This window comes from Schistocerca cancellata, chromosome 7 (assembly GCF_023864275.1).
Source record: "Schistocerca cancellata isolate TAMUIC-IGC-003103 chromosome 7, iqSchCanc2.1, whole genome shotgun sequence".
Lineage (NCBI taxonomy): Eukaryota > Metazoa > Arthropoda > Insecta > Orthoptera > Acrididae > Schistocerca > Schistocerca cancellata.
In genome coordinates this window covers 606995800-607016120 of record NC_064632.1, presented here as the reverse complement: position 1 = coordinate 607016120, position 20321 = coordinate 606995800, and the positions used below count along the sequence as shown (strand labels likewise).

Here is a 20321-nt window from a genome sequence, read left to right as displayed (position 1 = left end):
AGATATTTTCCATAACAATTAAAAACTTGTGGCACAGAATATAAAGCTAAAAACGCTATGTGAACTATTCAGTTACTTTTTGTTCCTGCAGCGATAACTGTGGTCATTGTTTTACATTCGTCGGATTCGCCAACTCGAAACCTGTCCCTTTTCGTCCTACCCTAGACTTCTGGCTTAGGTAAGTGTCATTGCTTCAATCTTGAGTGATAATGCTCACTGTGTATGAGGCATTCGATTAGCCTCGTGTGCCCCTCAGGTAGTGCCAGGTGGCAAGCATCTCAGGAAGTTCAGTCTTCGTTGACGTGGGTGCGACTGTTGTGTACTCGGGGGTTCCCGGGCTGGGGGCTGGCAAATGCAACCAGCAAGCTCTGTGCATGGTTCGGCCATCACTATTGTGTGTCACAAGGACCACCCAATTCTAAGAGAGTTTATGTGGCTACCTGACACTACTAAAGAAAACAGATACAGTAGTTCATAACAGTTCCATTATTCCCAGATGCATGGCAGGTATGCTTGAGAAACTGTCGCCATTCTACATACATAAAGTGATGGATAGAATTGCCTCAAAGAGGCTGCATTACGACACACTCCTGGTTGATACAGTGAAGTACACCCAAATAACCAAGCTGTTAAATGCCATACTGCAGAATATGCCATACAATGTGTGCTGCACAGCATGTGAAATTACATGAATGCTTAGAGCAAATAATTGCAAGATATAATGTCACTAGAGTAAAGAACATGACAAAGACACGTGATCTTGAAAGGCAGGAGATTTTATTCTGAGATGCAAGGTACTGAAATTGAACAAATACATTACTACAGTCCTGACCTATCTCAGAAATAGCCCACATATAGCTAACCTCCCTCATGTGCTGTTTCAAAGTGTCGAGATTCAGTCATATCCCTGTGTAGTACAAATGGTAGGATACATATGGAAGATGAGTCAGCTGCTGACAAACCATATAATCGGGTCACTGTTCAGCCCATGGGTTCTGATTGCTCACAGAATGTCCAATCTACATAGAAGAAAAGAAAATCGAGGCATTTAAAGTTATGTAACTCAAGTCATACTCTGAAGCGGAGAAGGCATTCGAGACTTGCAGCCACTTCCTGTCATGTCATTTGCTTTAGCACTGGAACAACCTTTGTCAAAAGACTAAGGCTGGCACCCAGTCAATAACAGCTGCTGAAGGCACGACAACTTGCACCTCTGAATAAACAAACTGGCAGGCACAGAACAGAAACAATGGTGACAGTATAGCGTATAGTTCAGAAGAATATTGCACCCTCTTGGTGAGAAGAATGTAGCACCATCTTGGTGAACAGGAAAGTGGACTCATGAGAATTGTCCAGTTGAAACAGCCTGGCCAGCACTTCCAAAGTCAAAGCAAAGAACCAAGAACAAGAAGCCAAAAACATCTTGTACAAAACTGTCAGGTGTCGTGATCTTAGCCTTGTCTGACTGGTTAGATGATGACCATTGGTGCAGTGCTATGGGCATTGATGGCTGCATGAGGAAACTCTTATGTTACTTAAGTAAATCTGCCCCCAACCCTCAGTCCAGTCTGCTGTAGACACTCTACCTTAGATAAATGTGTGCTAGAGAAAGGAAAAAACCTCTGAACAAATGTAGAGAAACTATGGGTTGTGTAGCGAAGACCAATTTGTTATGTCTCCAAGACACACGATTTTGAACTTGCCGATTCCCCTGTGCCATGTGATTACAACCTCCACAGAAAGGACAACCTTAGTGTGGAGGGAGCTAAAGTATATGTCACTATTTCTGTAAACAGAGTGTAGAACTCTTTGCATCTCTCCTCTCCACCACCTTATAAGTTGTCACCGTATCTGTGAATGTGCATCATAGGTTAACAGTGTGTTCCTCCTATCTGTCCTCTTCTATGTTCTATGTCAAGCAGTTCTGCTAAATCAAACAACGTAAAATCCAGGATGGAATGTAACAATCTTATAAAAGGATAGTTGCTACCCACCATATAGCAGAGATGCTGAGTCACAAATAGGCACACAAAAGGCTGTCAGATAGTTACCCGTCACTTGCTTTGTGACAGTATGAAGTGCTATAGTGTAAACAGTAGGCAAATGGAATAGAAGGAAGGAAATAGATACGGTTGGCAGTTTAATACATAATCATGTTGCATTGTGCAAAATTCTCAATGGGAAACTACTATATGTGTGTAAATAGAGTATATACGATACAAAATAATTTAAATTAGCACAGCAGAGTAATGTCTCTTAAGAACAGGACAGGAATGTTCTCCCTTCACTTGGACTTCAAATGTTTCCCTTTTTCAGCTACGGTCCCCAGCCGACGTACATTCGTCCGAAATTATCGGTACCGGTTGCTTTCATAATGAGACTGTCCTATGGACAGTGGAAATGAGTATAGTTTGCTTACAAACAGCAGAACGCCTTTCAAACATTGCTCTATTCTTGTGAGGTTTTACACAGCCATTTCCAGAATTTTTCTTTACTGAAATCTTGTACTTCCATGTAATAATTGGATCATACAGAGAAGGCTACAAAACACCCATAAGAATATCACTTTTTGTGTGCAATAGACACATGTAATCTCACAGGCACGTCCTAACGGGCCCATAGCTGGAACCACGTTGTGTGTCAGTTGAAATTGTACTACTTCTAGACAGCCAAAATTCTCACCCTTGTTGAAAAGACAGGTTCTCACTAAATTCATTATACTACTGTCCCAACCACATGGGGATTTTAATGCACACAATGTGCTATGGGGCTCAGTAGATACCTGCGCAGGTGTAGAGCCATTGCGAACATCATCTGTAGTGGGCAGAGGTGCCCACTTCAGTACTGCAGCAGGGTCGTCCACTGCTGTCAGTCTACTCATATGCTCTCCATCCTTGGTGCACATTACTCTAGAGATGTGGACTCACTCCCCAAGCAGGACAGTGCTTGAAAGAAAGCTGCCACGAAGGGTGCTCAGTAACTCAAACTGGATGCTGTAAAAGCCGCTTTCTGTATTTTAACACTGGTATAGCACCCAGGATATATCAGATCACATTATTACCTACGTAATTGACAACACTGCTGAAATGTCCATATCACAATCCTCAGGCTGGTGATACAAATGCCGCGCCGCATTCGGGCAGGGGCGTGCAGACAACTCTGTGTAGGTGCAATAGCTGGGCAGCTGCAGAGAATTTGTCAGCCTTTTGTGTAGTGAGGGCAAAATGTTGTCACATTTGTAGGGTGAGCGTGGCAGCAGTTGCTGATCACCGTCAACTGGGCAAAGTGCTGTGTGTCCAGTTGCTAATGTAATGTATCTGCAAGTTAACTTGCAAAACATTGTCCAGACAATTGCAGAATATTTTGCCAAAGTTACCACCACCACCACCAACTGCCAAAATCCAACTTAACTGTGCTGTTCTACATCTACATACACACTCTGCAAGCCACTATACGGTGCATGGCACAGAGTACCACATACCGTTACTTGTTGTTTCCCTTCCTGTTCCACTCACAAATAGGGTGAGGGAGAAAAACTGCCTATAAGTGTCCGTATGATACCTAATTTCTTTCTCTTATCTTCGAGGTCCTTACACGAGACGTACGTTGGCGGCAGTAGAATTGATCTGCAGTTGGCCTCAAATGGTGGTTCTCTAAATTTCCACAATAGTGTCACGAGTATCACCTCGTGGCATTGTGCCTCGTTATCCAATCGACGTGTTTCGAGCAGCACGTGACTGATGCTGTGTTTGATCACTACGGGATTGTTTTATCCACTCATCCGAATTAACTTTAATTTTTCTACATTTAGAGTAAGCTGCCATTCACCACACAAACTAAAAATCCTGTCTCAGTCATCTTGTATCCCCCTACAGTCACTCGAGGACGACACCACCTGTACACCACAGCATCATCAGCAAACAGTCATCAGTTGCCATTCATCCTGTCCGCCCCATTTGTGTACATAGAGAATAAGAGTGGTCCTATCACACTTCCCTGGGACACTCCAGATGATACTCGTGTTTCTGATGAATACTTGCTTTCAAGAACAACATAGTGGGTTCTATTACTTAAAAAGTCTTTGAGCCATTCACATATCTGGGAACCTACTCAGTATGCTCGGAACTTCGTCAACAGTTTGCTGTGGGCACTGTGTCAAATGCTTTGCAGAAATCTAACGTGAAATCTGCCTGTTGCTCTCCATCCACGGTTTGTAGGATATAATGTGAGAGAAGGGCAACTTTGACACAAGCGATGCTTTCTAAAACCGTGTTGATTTGTGAACATAAACTTTTCTGTCTCAAATAAATTTATCATATTCAGACTCATAATGTGTTCAGGAATTCTGCAGCAAACCAGTGTTAAGGATTTTGGTCCACAATTGTGCAAGTCTGTTCTTTTACCTTCCCTATATACATGAGTCAACTGCATTTTTTTCCAGTCACTTGGGTCTTTGCCCCGGGTGAGACATTCACGATAAATGCGAGCTAAGTAAGGGGCCAATGCCACTGAGTACTCTCTGTAAAACTGAATTCGGATTCCATCTGGATCAGGCTACTTATTCATTTTCAACTTTCAGTTGCTTTTCAGCATCACGGGTGCATATTTCTATGTCTTCCGTGAAGGAATCTGTATGACAGCCAAACAGTTTGTACAATCCTTCCATGTGAGTGACTTCTAAAATGTGAAATTTAAAACTTTGGCTTTCTTTTTGCTGTCTTCTGTTTCCACCCCAGACTGATCAACAAGAGACTGGATGGAAACCTTTGCCCCACTTAGTGATTTTACATATGGCTTGAATTTTCTCCAGTTCTCAGCAAGATTTTTTGCTAAGGTATGATACTGGAAGTTGTTTTATGCTTCACGCATTGATCTCCTAACAGCTGCACAAATTTCTGTTAACTTTTTCCTGTCAACATATGTGTGTTCATTTTGAACCAAGAGTGCAAAGGGTCATTTCAATCCTTAATCCACTTATTTGACACATTCATCTCCATAGTGTGTTATGTGATTGCCCCCCACCCTCCCCCCTCCTGGGCTCGCCACTATTTGGCGGGTTCGTGCTTGGCTACCACAGGGCCCCAGCCTTTGCAGCATTTTTCACCTTCTGTGCAGCATGTCTATCCTCTTGCTGTTCTTTTTCCCCTCACTTGCGGAACATGTCTGGGATGTTGTTGAGAATGTTGTGCATTGTCTGTTGTTGATGTAAGAACAGTCTCACCTTTGTTTCTCACTCCCTTTTCCTTTCTTTGTTTCACTTCTCCTCTCGTTCCTCCGCTTCAGCATTTGAGGTTCCTCTTTTTCTTCTTCCTCCCTCTGCACGCCTGAAGGCTGGCTCACGCGTCTGATGCGAAACAGGTGACTGGGTAATGCGTAATTCCCACCCCTGGGTTGACAGGTAGGGTTTGCACGTACCCCCTGCTACAGGCCTGGCCCAGGGAGGGGTAACTGCCTGAGCTGCAACCTTCCCAAATTGCTGATTGGTCCCTCTGTCAGGTGTTCGGGGGTGTGACCTGAGGTGTGAACAATCACCTAAGGCTGTTGCACCCCCTTGTGCAGGGGGCCCCCAGTTGAAAGGAGCGTGTCATTGGAGATGCTGGCAATCATGGGGGATTTTCTCGCAATTAGTTAATCATCTTCCCAATCAATGTCTACGAAACGTAAACATTGTGAAGCTAATGATTCGAAGACCCTTCCATCTACACCACGGTTCCTCACGGTCTCACGTACTGAAGGCTGTCAGTCCTTCGCCACAGTAACTCCATTTATTATTCAGAAAGGTGTTGATGCAAATTGCCGGCCCTGTGAAATCCTGCTCTCGTTTACGGAATGGCACTTTGCTTTTGGAGACTGCTTCTGATTCTCAAGCACAACAACTGCACGCTGCCTCACTTCTCCCCTGCTACCCTGTTCATATCGAGGCCCGTAGAACTTTGAATTCGTCCCACGGTGTAATTTACACCAGGCTGCTAGACGGTAAAACCGAGGCCGGAATCCAATCTTACCTCTATGGTCAGGGTGTCATTGCTGTCCTTCGCGTAATGAAAAAGGTAGATTCCTCCTTAGTGCCCACCCACACTCTTTTTCTCACCTTTCATAGAGTGGTGCTTCCGTTCAAGATCAAAGCCGGCTATGAAATTATCACAGTTGAGCCTCGTATTCCAAACCCGATGTGCTGCTACCGATGTCATCATTTCAACCACACTGTAACGTCTTGTTGACACCCAGCCAAATGTGTCACCTGGGTTAGGGATGCGCACGAGGACGATTGTCCACTTCCTTCTCCATGCTGTATCGACTGCAATGGCAGCCGTGCCGCCTCCTCTCAGGATTGTCCCCTGTATCTTGATGAGCGGGCTGTTCAAGAGATCCGGGTAAAGGAAAAAGTGCCTTACCCAGTAGCTTGCAAGTTACTAGCTAGTCCCAAACCCTGCATTCTCCCATCTGGCACCTATAGTTCAGTTCCTTTTACCCCTCGCTCGGTGAAGGACATGGTTACGCAGACAAGTGACTTCCAATTTAGCTCTGAGGTTGTACAATCGCCCAGTGTCAGGGTAGCGTCACCATCCCCCCCCGTCCACCTGTGCGACGAGCCATCAAACTCTAGCCTCGAGGGGCGAAGCCACCAGCTACACAACTGGTGGGCCAGAAAGGACAGGAGGAGTACTCCTTTGAAGACATCCTCCGTCCCTCCAGCCAAACAGCACCCGAGACTTCCTCTAACTGCAAAGGCTCAAAGAAGTCCACAAAGGCAAACAATCTTCTCCTTCGCCAACTCGAAGATCCTCTTCAATGGTGTCGCCACGTGATAACTTAGCCTGGATGGCCTCCGTGTCTCCAGTGCACACCACCATTTTTTTTCAGCGTTGGACTCCACAGACCGGCCCAATAAGCAAGCCGATGCTTCTGTGGGCCCCACGGAGCAAGATCCTCCTGCTTCTGTGCCTCGTAGTAATGGCTCTTCACGGCTGTCACTCGGCAGCTGCCAAGGTGACACCTCTACATCTCTTCGTTTTGACTGCCCTCCAATGAAACATTCATGGCCTTTGGTCCCATAAAGAGGATTTACGGCTGCGTTTAGCATCGCAGCGTCCTCTTGTACTCTGCCTTCAGGAAACAAAATTGAACCCTCACGACCACTGTGAACTTTAAAATTTCCTGCCGATTCATTTTAACCTTCCCCCCAAGGTCAGCGTTCCATCTAATTGGGACATCATGCTGCTCGTACGGGATGACATTCGTAGTCAACACGTCTCCCTGCTACCCATCTTCAAGCTGTTGCAATTTGCCTTTCCTTCCCCACCTGACTTTTCGCCACCTGTACCATTTATGTTCCTCCATCATTCGATGTCACCAGGGCAGACTTCCTTCAGCTTATTGGCACATACCTCCCCCATTTTTGCTACTCGCTGACTTTAATGTGCATCATCCCCTTTGGCATTCTCCAGGACCTGTCAGAGAGGTGCCCTCTTGGCTGACCTTAACCAACTTAACCTCTTCTGCCTTAACACTGGAGCACCCAATTTCCTTTCCGACTCCTCGCCCACCTATTCCCATTTGGACCTATCCTTCTGCACTGCCCAGCTTGCCCATTCTCTTGAGCGCATATGACCCCCGTTGTCTTTTGCACCCTAAAGCAAAACAAAACCAAAGCTAGTAGTGTGATATACAATCAGTTTAAACTTTGCCCATAATCCCTCTAAGTCCGTCATACTGGAGCTAGCTATATTCTGTCCATCTATTGTCTAAGTGGGATGCTAACAATCACTTATCTCCTTTTTCTGGCATAAATACTCTCCTAGCTTTACTGTAGTGGCTGTCATCACTATGATGACATTGTGATCACTAATTCCTGTCTCTACACTGACGCTGTTGATAAGGTCAGACCAGTTTGTAGCTGCGAGGTCTAAAATATTTCCATTGCATGTGGGTTGTTCAATTAGTTGTTCCAGGCAGTTTTCAGAAAACGTGTTCAAAAAATACTTCAAGACTTTCTGATAGTACCATCTGCAGTGAATCCATTGACCTCACAGTCTGCACTCAGTGATTAATGATACCTCCAGCTAGTACTGCATGATCCCAATCATGTAGTACTAGTGGCCTACTGAGCGTAGGCTTTCCGTGAATGATTTTACAAGGTTATGGTGAAATCGGGTGGCCAGTGAAAACATCCAATAATTAACTTGAGTTCGCCTAGGCCTGCTACTTGAGTCCAAATAACTTCACAGTCAGACTCAGTTTTGACCTCGATAGACACAATATTTTTGTCGACAGTTTTGAACACTTCACCTCCTGTGGCATCTAATCTCTCTTTTCAATGTAGATTTCTTAGCTTGTTAAATATTTTGGAGCTTTCTACTTCTGTTTTCAGCTAACACTCAGTTCTGAGAAAAATTTGGGCGTGAGAGCTTCCCTGGGGGACAGTAAATTCAGGAACTTTGTTACAATACTTCGACAATTTACTGACTAAACTTTCTACGGTCGAACTGTCTTTACTCTGAACACTGTCCGATTTTGCATCCTGCCTGTCATCTGGCGAGTGTTCGTCAGAGTACCTGAAAATGCTGCATAGCCTAAAAACTCCCAGGTGCTGCTACCCGAATGGCTGCTTCTGTTGTGTAGTGCACCACTGATTGTCAGCTGCAATTCTTCATCCTCTAAAGCAGGCCTAGAAATCTGCTGCGAAGACTGTCACAGAAATAACGGAGCCTTTGGTTGAGACCATCCACTTGGCTCCAAACCGAAGGACCCCAATCAGTTCCAGGAATGATACTGCAAATTGTGAGTTCTTCTGATACCCCATACACGAGGCCAGCAGTATTCACTGATTCCGCCAGCATCTGATACGAACTGGGGACGGCTTCTGATCCAAAGTGACGGATGTCACTGGTGCTGATGTGAGGCACAACTTGCATGTGGTGACTGCGCCCTGCTCACTCAATAGCCACAGTCAGGGGGTCATCCACTTCCCAGTTGAGGCCCCCCTACAGACATGAGTACACGTTGCCTTTCTTTCCGGCCCTGGATGCCGTTTCCTTAAGGGGCGCCATAACGTGTCTGTTGGAGCTCCTGATAACTAGTAAACCCCCCCCCCCCCCCTCCGTGTGCCAGGAGCAGCCACCTGCCCACTCACAGGGTGAACAGGTGAGGGCAGATGCCCAACCTCCACATAAATTTTCTGCCTAGAGCTATGCAAACAGATTACAACCCGCAACTCGTCTTACGGTGAATGCAGATTTCCTGCAACAGTTATGCTACAAGGTGCCTTGGCAGCAGAGCATGTGTGTGAAACAGGTGATATCTGAGGTGTCCAGTGTGAGGTGCCAGATGCTCTGCCATTGCCTCACCCCAAGACAGCAGCCTGCAATCAGATGACTGCCGATAAACGTCTTCAGCTGCTCGTGAACTGCAACCGGTTCCTCCTGCGTCTGCACGCAGAATGCACACACCCTATCCATTCCACTAACTTAAGATTTAAACTCTGAAACAAACAGGAAAAGCTAAATATGTGACTTCCTAGACTCCTATAGCTTCACCAGTGGACGCTGCCACCTAACGGAGCTGTGAGAGATGGAGTGGCATTACAATATTCACAACAGACTGTGTCATTAAGGAGACTTTGAATGTGTAGAAGTCTTCCCTGCGGGTTTCTCGCAGGGTATCGGTTGTCCTTTGTCGGCTTCGCATTGGCCGTACGTGTTTCACACGTGGTTACCTCCTCCTTCGCGAGGACCCACATCAGAGTCACTGTGGCTCCCAAATGACAGTCATCCGCTTCTTGCTGGACTGCCCACTTTTGGCTGCTCTTGGCAGGCTTTTAACTTTCCCAGCACCCTGCCTTCGGTGCTGGGTGACAGTGCCTCAACGGCAGCTTTAGTTTTACGTTTTACTCGTGAGGGTGGGTTTTATCATTTGATCTGAGTTTTAGTGCATGTCCTTTGTCCCTCTGTGTCCTCCACCCTAGGGCTTTTAGGCTGGAGGTTTTAATGTGTTGCAGAGTGGCTGGCTTTTCCTTTTTTATTCTCATGGTCAGCCAGCCATGGTAATCTGCTTTCTTGTTTTTAACCTCTTTTCCCTGTTTCTTACATCTCTCTGTGGTTTTCTTGTTCTGTTTTGTCCATTGTAGTGTTTGTTGTGCTTCTGTCATTCTTCTGGTTTTTCCTTTCTCCTATTATTGTGCCGTATGTCTTCTTTGTTTTCTTTTTTCCCTTCCAAGGGTAACTGTCCTACTGGGAACAAGGGACCAATGACCTCACAGTTTGGTCCCTTTCCCCCCCTTTTAAACCAACCAACCAACTTAACGGAGCTGTAGTCAGTGCTTACTATCTTTTGGGGGGGAGGGGGGGGAATGACTACAAACATACTTGAATATGCATGTTACTGTTACTATAATGTGATACTGTACCTCTCGAATACAAAAATACTACACAATGAATTTATGAATTCAACTATATGCAAGTGCACAAACATGCAAAGAATTTAAGGATTAAACTACAAACACAACAGAAAAACTAAGTGCTGAATGATTTGGTGGTGAACCACCAGCAGTGGAGGGTGTATCTTTGACACTGCCAGCCCCTGATGATTGTGAAATGGCAGAAAAATTGTTAATCGAACATGTGCAGAAGATTCTGAGACAGCCAACCGGTAATAGGTCAATAATTGGCCGCGAAAGCCTCAACAATTTGTAATACGTTTGCCCCTTTTCCATGGGGCCATGTCACTGTCTGCAGTACATGATATGTCACCTGGGCTCTGGAGGATATGTCGATGCATGATGTGGGACCTCACAGGAAGTAAAAGAAATATCCTCACTGTTTTAGTTATCTAACAGGAGCATTGAGGAAGTAAACTATGTCAACCAGTCTCTTCAAACCAAGGAAGGACCTCAAATGCTGCATTAGTTGTTATATTTAGACTTGCCCACAGTAACTGCATCAGAAAGACGTTGTAGCGTTTGATCATCTGTCCCCTTGTCAGGAGCTCAGAATCCAGACAACTGCTTAGTTGTTTTCAGTGGGGATTCGGGAAATATCACTCCACATTCAGTTACCTGACCATACTGGAAATAGTTATACAGTGGGCTTTCCTGTGCAGACGTCCACTAACAGAGGTTTTCCTTTTTCTTTGAGGAGTCGATTTAGTTAAACTGTAGGTATAATGTCTTCAGACAACTTGACGAGTGTGGATTCTGAGAATGTCTTCACATTTTTATACATTCCTCATCTCCCCATGTTATTTTAAACATCATCTCTAACTGCTTAATGTACAGGGTAATCTGTCATATGACCAAAGTGAGAATTTGTTGTGTATGTTACCTATCATAAGACCAAAGAGAGAATTTGTTGTATAGTTTTTTCTAAGCATTTCTATTCAATTGCTGGTCTCATTTTCTCCAGCACTTTGTCTGTTGTTTCAGCTCAAGGAACCTCTGACTCTGAAAGCTGACTTCTGTGAGACTCTCAATCTTTACCTGTTTCTACAGTTGTGTTCTAGGTAGCAGTTATTTGGTTTAGTTTTAATTTGATTTTAGCTAATAGTATTGAAATATTTACTGATACATTTTTTAGTAAACTATAAGGTTTTAATACTGCTGACATAAACAAATTTTGTTTCTGTAGGAAGGCTCAGTAATTTGTGTTTTATAAGAGGATGACTAATTTGTTTTTATTCCAGGCCATAGGGTCAGCTTGGTACATTGGAGCATCATGGGGAAGAAAAATAGAAGCAAAAAATTCGAGAGGGAAGAAAAGTCCAAAGTTAAACTGAAGAAAAAGCAGCTTCTCCCAAAAGGACAGAATGTAACAGATACTACTTTCAAAGTTAAAAAGATAGTTATTCGTGAACAACTGAAAGCACCATCTTCAGAGGAGCCCCTCTCAAGCAGAAAACTAAATGTGAAGGTAATTAAAAAGGATATGCAAGTCTTTTCATTGAGTGTTGTATAAAATGATGGACTTAAAGAATTGAGGAACGGATTTTTTAAAAAAAATCCTAAAATTGATTTGTTGTTTAACTTCCTTACATTTTCCCTAAATAGTTTCAGCTGAATGCAAACTTAGGAAAATCATGACATTTAAAACCATAATGATTTGTTGAGACAGTATGTTATTGGAATAAGATGCTTTATTTACACCACAAGTCAGTCTCAATCCATACAGTCATTTTGAAGTTTGTTACATGTGCTTGTGATCATATAAGGGGTGGACCATTTTAATTCATAATGGGAAATAACTCTGGATAGAGATGACATACAGCAAAATGCCTTAGATAAAGTTGTAGGTGGCAAAGAGGATCACGCATTGCTGCTAATGGCCATGACCTTGAATGTAGTTTCCAACATGATTTGGAGGCTAAAGTGATTTTTTTTAAAAAATGGGAACACTAATATTTGATCCAAAGTGTGAAAAGAGCGGCAAATTTTAAACGTAAAATGTTACATAATACAAGGTCATGGCAAGCTCCAATGAAGGTCAAATGAGCAAGTATCTCTTTAGTTCTAGTAGGGATTAACTTGGAATACAGGAGGAATACAGCAAAATACAATGTTGGATACAAATTGGAAGAGGCATAAGGGGTCATGTATCATTTACTGGTAATCATGATCATAAAGTTAATAACTGAAGGTCATTCAAAGGTTGACTTTTGTTTCATGGAAACTCCCATTGGTGGTGTCAGATTTGGAAAGATTGAAGAGAGATTTGAACTTCGTTTTAATTAACATGTTTACTGGAAAAAATAAATACATGGCAACATATAAAAGTTATTTTGACATTTGCAGGACAGAACAAACACGAATAAAGCAGAGATAATTGATTTACAAGTCCTTGAGTGTGCCCCCTGACCTCTCATTCCTCAGGATGCCCCATCTAATTTGTATCGAACATTATATTTTGCTGTATCCGTTCTCTGTTCAAAGTTAATCCCTCCTAGAACTAAAACCATGTTTGCTTATTCAACTTTCATTGATTCTTGCTGTAACCTATGATAATGGATCATTTTATACATAAAATTTGCTGCTCTTTTCAAATTCTAAATATTAGGGTTCTCCCTTTAAAAAAAAATCACTTTAACCTCCAAATCACCTTGAAAATCATGTTCAAGGTCACAGTTATTAGTAGCAATGTGTGACCCTCTTTGCCACCTACAACTTTTAACTGAAAGATTTTGCTGTATCGCATCTCTATCGTGAGTTATTCCCCATTATGGATTAAAATGCCCCATTGTGCATGTGCAATACACAGATTGTAAATGAAGTCATGAATAAATTACTGGGGCATGTTCCAAATGCATAATTGAACCAATTTAATATAAATCACACTATGAAACATAATACTAGATAGTTACATATTCATCTATTGTCAGAATGAAATTACAACACAGATGCATCTCCTATATCCACGTAGGCTTAGCTCAACAATGACAAGTCCTTGCATTGTCCTGTGTGTGGGACACGAAAACCTATTTGTACTGTTTATTTCATTCTGCCAATGGGTATGAGCATAGTTAACAGATGTTAAGTTTCACAGATTGATTTATATTTAGAGGGACCACAGATGCATTTGGAACATGCCTTGGCATTTTGTTTTTGTTTTTGATGCCTTTTTCAGTCTACATATAGCATATGTATGGTCGCATGTGTGTGTACACTTCAAAACAACTCTTAGGGTTGAAACTGGACAGCAGTGGTAAAAACAGCACATTATTCAAACAGTACAGCCAAGATTGCATTTAATTGATGTTGAATTGCTGTGACCCAAAGATAAGATCAGTTGGTTTTTATTTGGTCCCATTTAAATGCATTGTGTATAGATTGTGTACATTTGCGAGGAGTGTTCAAAAAGTATTAAACGTTTGGCTGTCGGAAATACATTTATTGATTTGGAGGTGCAAAACCCTAATCTCTTCAAAATATTGTACTTGGTAATGCACACACTTGTCTTAGCCCCCTTACCATTGTTGGAAACATTTCTGGAACACATCTTTTGGAACGGTGATCAGCCAGGCTGTTGCATTCTGTACAATGTATTCTCTCAATTCAAATTGTGTTCCTTTCAGGGTCATTTTTGGCATGAGAGATAGCCAAAAGTCACACAAAAGTGTGTCAAGAGATTAAGGAGCCTCATTAACTGCAAGAATGTGTGTTTGGCAAGGAAAGTATCGAAGGTGATGAAAGAGTACCTGGTATAGGCCTTCCCATATTGAGTGTGTAATAACATACAAATTTTTTAATCAAATTAATTTATGTATTATTGCATTGTATGCTACCTGTGATTGTATACGAGATATTATATTACTCAGATGCCCTTCACAACTGCAGGCGCACTCCTGTACTTCCGATGAAACTTTGCTCAACTTTCTGGCACATTTGCACTGCATTCTGTGCTGCAAACTTAATAGAGCACAAAAAGTGGGCATTTCAAAAGTTGTGTTGTCTGTGAGACACCCTTTAGTATTCCTTTGTGACAGTTTGCCCTCTTGGCACGTACTGTCAGTGTAACACCCCACGAGAATCGAAGAAAATGGTCAATATGAGCTTCACAGCAATATGAACCTGCCATACAATTTTTGACCTTGGCGATGTCTGCTGTTTCCTCTGTGATGACTGCGTTTGGTTTCTTACTCACATCAGTAAACCCGTGTCTCATTGCCTGTAATCGTGGTATTCGGCTTGTCTTGTGTGATTTCCAGATAGTGTTGCTTTGGCTCCAATGCTGCCAATTTTGGTGCAAATTTCTTAAACATTTTCCTTGTGCACAAATCATCGGTCAAAGTTGAATGTACCAATCCAGTGCTTACCCCTATCTCATTCACAGGTGCTTTTACTGTGATACAGTGGTCTCCTTTGACCAAAGTCCCCATTTGCTCAGCCTCCAGGTGCCCCACAGCTCTTTTTTTGGGTACAGTGCCCTGAACTATCGCAGCCTTTCTTCCCTCCCAGGCTGCATTCCTTTCTCCGCGTCCATTCCTTCTCGTCCTAGCTCCTCTCCCTCCTGCCCTCTGCCCTCCCTCCTCCCTTTCACCTACAATATTTTCCTTCGTGACAGCCTGACTATTCCCTCAGTTCCACTATTCCCTTTTACTCTTGTGTCTTGTGTTTCCACTTTCCCTTGTTTACTGGCTTTGTTTGGTCCCCCTTGGGATTTGACCCTCACTTTCTGAATAGTTTCCGTGATGTGATCAATGTAGGGAAGAACCCTGGCTTCTCCAATGTGGATTCCTCTTTCTCTCTCACCCCTTCTTCTCCCCTTCCCCGCCATAGCCCTGCCCCCTCACTAGGTCACCAGCAAGTGTAACCAATCTGTACAGGGACAGTTATATACCAGTCTGGCTGAGCCCCCTGACAACACAGGGCCCACGGTGAACCGAGTGGGTGGTGCCGGGGCACACAAACTGTGTGTGAAGCTGAGCTCCATGTTTGCTGCTCTTTTGTGGCCATCTCTTCAGACAGGAAGGGTTCTCTCTCAACCCTCACAGCGCCTTCCTCGGCCTTCCCCTTTCTGGCCACTCCCTGGGAGGAAGGCCACACCTGCCGGCTCGGGGCAAAACCCTTCCCCCATTACCCGACTTGTTCCGTGACAGATGGGGAGGCTTTTGCTGCTACTGAAACACTCTTTTTTTTTTTTTTTTTTTTTAGAACATATTGAAGATAAGTTTTGTGAACTTGACTCAGTTAGAAACATGCGATCTGGTTCCCAACTGATTAAAATCTCTTCTGCCAGTCAGTTGCCTTCCATTTGTTCTTGTGAGCACTTAGGAGACATCCTAGTGAGCTTCACTCCTCACCAATCCTCAAATATCACGTGGGGCATTATCTCCCATATGGACCACCTCCTTCAATCTGATGAGGACCCCCCAGGGGGTCCACAACTCTTTTGTGGATACGTGCATAGTGAGCACGGGACCCCGAGCTAATGTGGCCTTCCTTCCTTTCTGGGCTGAATACCTTCCCTTTCCGCATCCTTCCCCATCCCTATCTTCGCCCCTCCTCCCCTCACCTCTGGCTCTTTCCTTCCCTTTCTCCCCATCTGGGAGTATGGTTTGTGCCTACGTCCGGAGACGGACACTCGTAAATGTACTGCATTATTCGCCTTCCTTGCTTTTATGTCTTCTTCCTTCCCTTGTCCTTCCTTTTTCCTTACCTCTTCTCTTCCCCTTTTCTCCGCTGCGGCGTTTGAGACCTCTCTTCTTTCCTTTCCCTTGATCTTTCTTCCTCCCTGTGCGTGTCTGAAGGCCGACCCACGCCTTTTGTGCGTAGCCGGTGACGGGGTAACGCGTAATTCCCCGCCCCGGGTAGACAGGTAGGACACGTACGTACCCCCTGGTAATGGCCAGGCCCAGGGAGGGGTGATTACCCGAGCTGATACCTTCCGAAAGTGCCGATTGGTCCCTCCGTCCGTTTGTCGGGAGGTGTGACCTGAGGTGTGAACAATCACCTAAGGCGGGAGTGCCCTCAGAGAGGGCCCCCACAAGGGAGGAGCGCGCCATCGGAGACGCCGGTAATCATGGGGGATTCTTCCGCAATGGTTTCCTCACCTTCCACTATGTCTGCTCACAAACGTAAGTATACTGAGTCTCAGCCACAGACGATTCTTCCATCGTTGCCACAGTTCCTTGTTGTTTCTCGGTCTGATGAAGGTCACGACTTCTCCACAGTCAACCCTTTCATTATTCAGAAAGGTGTCGACGCAATTGCAGGTCCTGTAAAGTCTTGTTCCAGATTACGGAATGGCACCCTGTTGTTAGAAACACACAGTGCCCTCCAGGCACAAAAATTGCTGCGTACTTCTCTGCTCCACACCTTCCCTGTACGGGTGGAACCGCACCATACCTTAAATTCCTCGCGTGGAGTCGTTTATACACGCTCCCTCGATGGATTGTCTGACGAAGAAATTCAGCACTATCTGCCTGACCAGGGCGTCACGGCAGTTCATAGAGTTATGAAACGGGTTGACACGAACATCATTCCAACCCGCACTGTCTTCTTGACATTTGATAAAGTTCAACTCCCATCGAAAATCAAAGCAGGCTATGAGATAATTTCCGTTCGCCCTTACGTCCCAAACCCTATGCGTTGCTATCGATGTCAGCGGTTCAATCACACCAGCCAGTCCTGTTCCAACCGGCCAAATGTGTTACGTGTGGCAAGGATGCCCATGAGGGTGCTTGTCCACCTCCATCCCCTCGCTGCATCAACTGTATGGGTGACCACCCTGCTTCCTCTCAAGATTGCCCCGTTTTTAAGGACGAAAAGCTCATCCAGGAAATAAGAGTGAAGGAAAAGGTGTCGACCTTTGCTGCTCGAAAATTATTCGCCAGTCGCAAGCCCACCGTGCCTCAGACAGGAAAATACAGCACTGTCCTTGCTTCTCCTCGGCCAACAAAGGAGGCGGCCACGCAGACTTGCGACCTCACCTATAGTGCCACGGTCGTCAGATCGGCCAGCGCAAAGATCGCTCGTTCAACCTCAGCACTTTCGCCTGCCCACTCTATGGCTCACCCTTCGTCGGGTTCTGCTAAATCTCGAGCCCAAAAGTCGGACGCCAAGTCTTCGAAAAAAGAGCATACTCGTGAAGAGTTTTTACGTACCGCAACTTCCCAACCATCGGTTCCTCCTTCATCTAAACATCATTCTTCCAAGAAGGCTACGAAGAAACCCAGTTCCTCTCCTTCTCCGCCACGGCGTGTCCCATCTACAGCACCACCTGGCGGAAATCGCCCTCGGCCGTCTTCTGTGTCGCCGAGGTGCACTGCTGGTGGCCAGTCAACCGGCCGATCGCTGGTGGCAGGAGCTGCTCCTGACCAACCTATGGATCAGGATCTTCTGCCTTCAGCTGACTGCCATTCCATGCTGTCGGTCGCTAGCTCCGAGCAGTCTTTGACTTGACAGCAACTTTGGTCACATTCCTCCATTTTCTGTTCACCCCATGTCCATTATCCACTGGAATATCCGCGGCATTCGAGCCAATAGGGATGAATTGTCGATCCTCTTACGATCCTACTCGCCGGTCATCTTCTGTCTTCAGGAAACAAAGCTGCGTCCCCATGACCGCTTTGTTCTCCCTCTTTTCAGTCCGTCCGATATGATCTCCCCTCTGTTGAAGGCTCTCCAGCCCATGGAGGACTCATGATTCTTCTCCGTGATACTCTCTATTATCACCCAATTCCCTTAAACACTTCCTTCCAAGCTGTCGCCGTCCGTCTTTCCCTTTCCGGATACACGTTCTCTCTTTGTACTGTATACATTCCATCGTCCACCCCAATGGCACGAGCTGATCTCCTTCATCTTCTTGGTCAGCTTCCACCCCCCTATTTGCTGGTTGGGGACTTCAATGCCCACCACCCGCTTTGGGGATCTCCACATCCTTGTCCACGTGGCTCCATATTGCTAGACGTCTTCCACCAAGCGGATCTAGTTTGCCTCAACACTGGGGTCCCCACATTTTTGTCTGCCTCCACGACAACTTTATCTCATTTGGACCTTGCGGTCGGTACTGTTCCGCTAGCTCGGCGCTTCGAATGGTTCGCCCTTGATGATACACACTTGAGTGACAACTTTCCATGTGTCCTCACACTGCAGCCTCAACTGCCATATATGCGCCCGCGACGCTGGAAGTTTGCCCAAGCCGATTGGACACTTTTTTCGTCTCTCGCGACATTCGATGACCGTCGCTTTCCCAGCGTCGACGATGAGGTCACACACATTACCGACGTTATCCTTACAGCTGCGGAACGTTCAATACCACGCACCTCCGAATTGCCCCGGCGCCCCCCAGTTCCTTGGTGGAACGAGGCATGCCGTGACGCAATACGTGAGCGGCGACGTGCTCTTCGCATTTTCCGTCACCATCCTACTTTGGCCCACTGTATCCGCTATAAGCAGCTCCGTGCGCGATGCCGTCGCATCATCCGCGATAGCAAGAAGGCAAGCTGGAAATTCTTTATTAGCTCATTTAACACCTTCACTCCCTCCTCGGAAGTTTGGAGTCGGCTTCGACGGTTCTCAGGCGCTCCTAGTTTCTCCCTGGTCTCTGGGCTCACTGTCGCGCATGATACCTTAGTGGACCCTGTCGCAATTTCTAACTCGTTGGGTCAGCACTTTGCTGAGATTTCGAGCTCTTCAAATTACCCGCCAGCGTTTCTCCTGAAGAAACGTGCAGCGGAAGTGCGACATCTTGCTTTCTCCTCTCAAAATCACGAAAGCTACAATACTGTTTTCTCCATGCGGGAACTCCAACATGCCCTCTCATCTTCCCGTTCCTCCGCCCCAGGACCGGATGGTATCCATGTCCAAATGTTGCTGCATTTATCAACCCCTAGTCTGCGTTACCTCCTTCGCCTTTATAATCGAATTTGGACCGACAGTACCTTTCCCAAACGGTGGCGGGAAGCTATTGTCGTTCCCGTTCCGAAACCTGGAAAGGACAAACATCTCCCCTCTAGCTATCGCCCCATTTCTCTCACGAGTAGTGTCTGTAAGGTTTTGGAGCGTATGGTGAATTACCGTTTAGCTTGGTGGCTGGAATCCCGCAGTCTTTTAACACCAGCCCAATGCGGATTTCGGAAGCATCGTTCTGCAGTTGACCATCTTGTTGCTCTCTCCACTTATATCATGAACAATTTTCTCCGGAAACGCCAAACGGTAGCAATATTTTTTGATCTGGAGAGAGCATACGATACCTGTTGGAGGACAGGTATCCTCCGCACACTGTTCTCTTGGGGCTTTCGAGGCCGGCTGCCCCTTTTTATTCGCGAATTTATGGCAGAGCGCACTTTTAGGGTGCGGGTGAACACTACTCTCTCCCGTACTTTCTCCCAAGAAAACGGGGTACCCCAGGGATCCGTGCTGAGTGTTGTACTGTTTGCCATCGCCATAAATCCAATTATGGATTGTCTCCTTCCTGATGTCTCGGGCTCCCTCTTTGTGGACGATTTTGCGATCTACTACAGCTCTCAACGGACCAGCCTTCTTGAACGACGTCTTCAAGGATGTCTCGATCGCCTCCACTCGTGGAGCATCGAAACCGGCTTCCGTTTCTCACCCAGTAAGACCGTTTGTGTCAATTTTTGGCGACGTAAGGAGTTTCTTCCGCCCTCCTTACATCTAGGTCCTGTCAACCTTCCGTTTTCAGACGTCGCTAAATTCTTGGGTCTTATGTTTGACAGAAAACTGTGCTGGTCCTCCCACGTTTCCTATCTTTCGGCTCGCTGTCTGCGATCGCTTAACACCCTCCGTGTCCTGAATGGTACCTCCTGGGGAGCGGACCGAGTGGTCCTTCTCCGCCTCTATCGTGCCTTAGTGCGCTCAAAATTGGATTACG

General features: G+C 45.5%; 1 protein-coding gene across 4 annotated transcripts in view; it reads left to right on the top strand.

Annotated features, from left to right (window-relative positions):
* The window catches only part of LOC126092191 (testis-expressed protein 10 homolog), a 180712-nt gene that overhangs the window by 6213 nt on the left and 154178 nt on the right, over window positions 1-20321 (top strand). For 3 of the 4 annotated variants that reach the window (XM_049907673.1, XM_049907675.1, XM_049907672.1), the window contains exon 2: window positions 11677-11903. In XM_049907673.1, coding sequence (XP_049763630.1) covers window positions 11709-11903 — 195 coding nt within the window. In that variant the 5' untranslated portion in view covers window positions 11677-11708. Of the gene's footprint in view, window positions 1-11438; window positions 11497-11676; window positions 11904-20321 lie in introns of those variants that run through there. The other variant, XM_049907674.1, reaches the window with a different exon arrangement.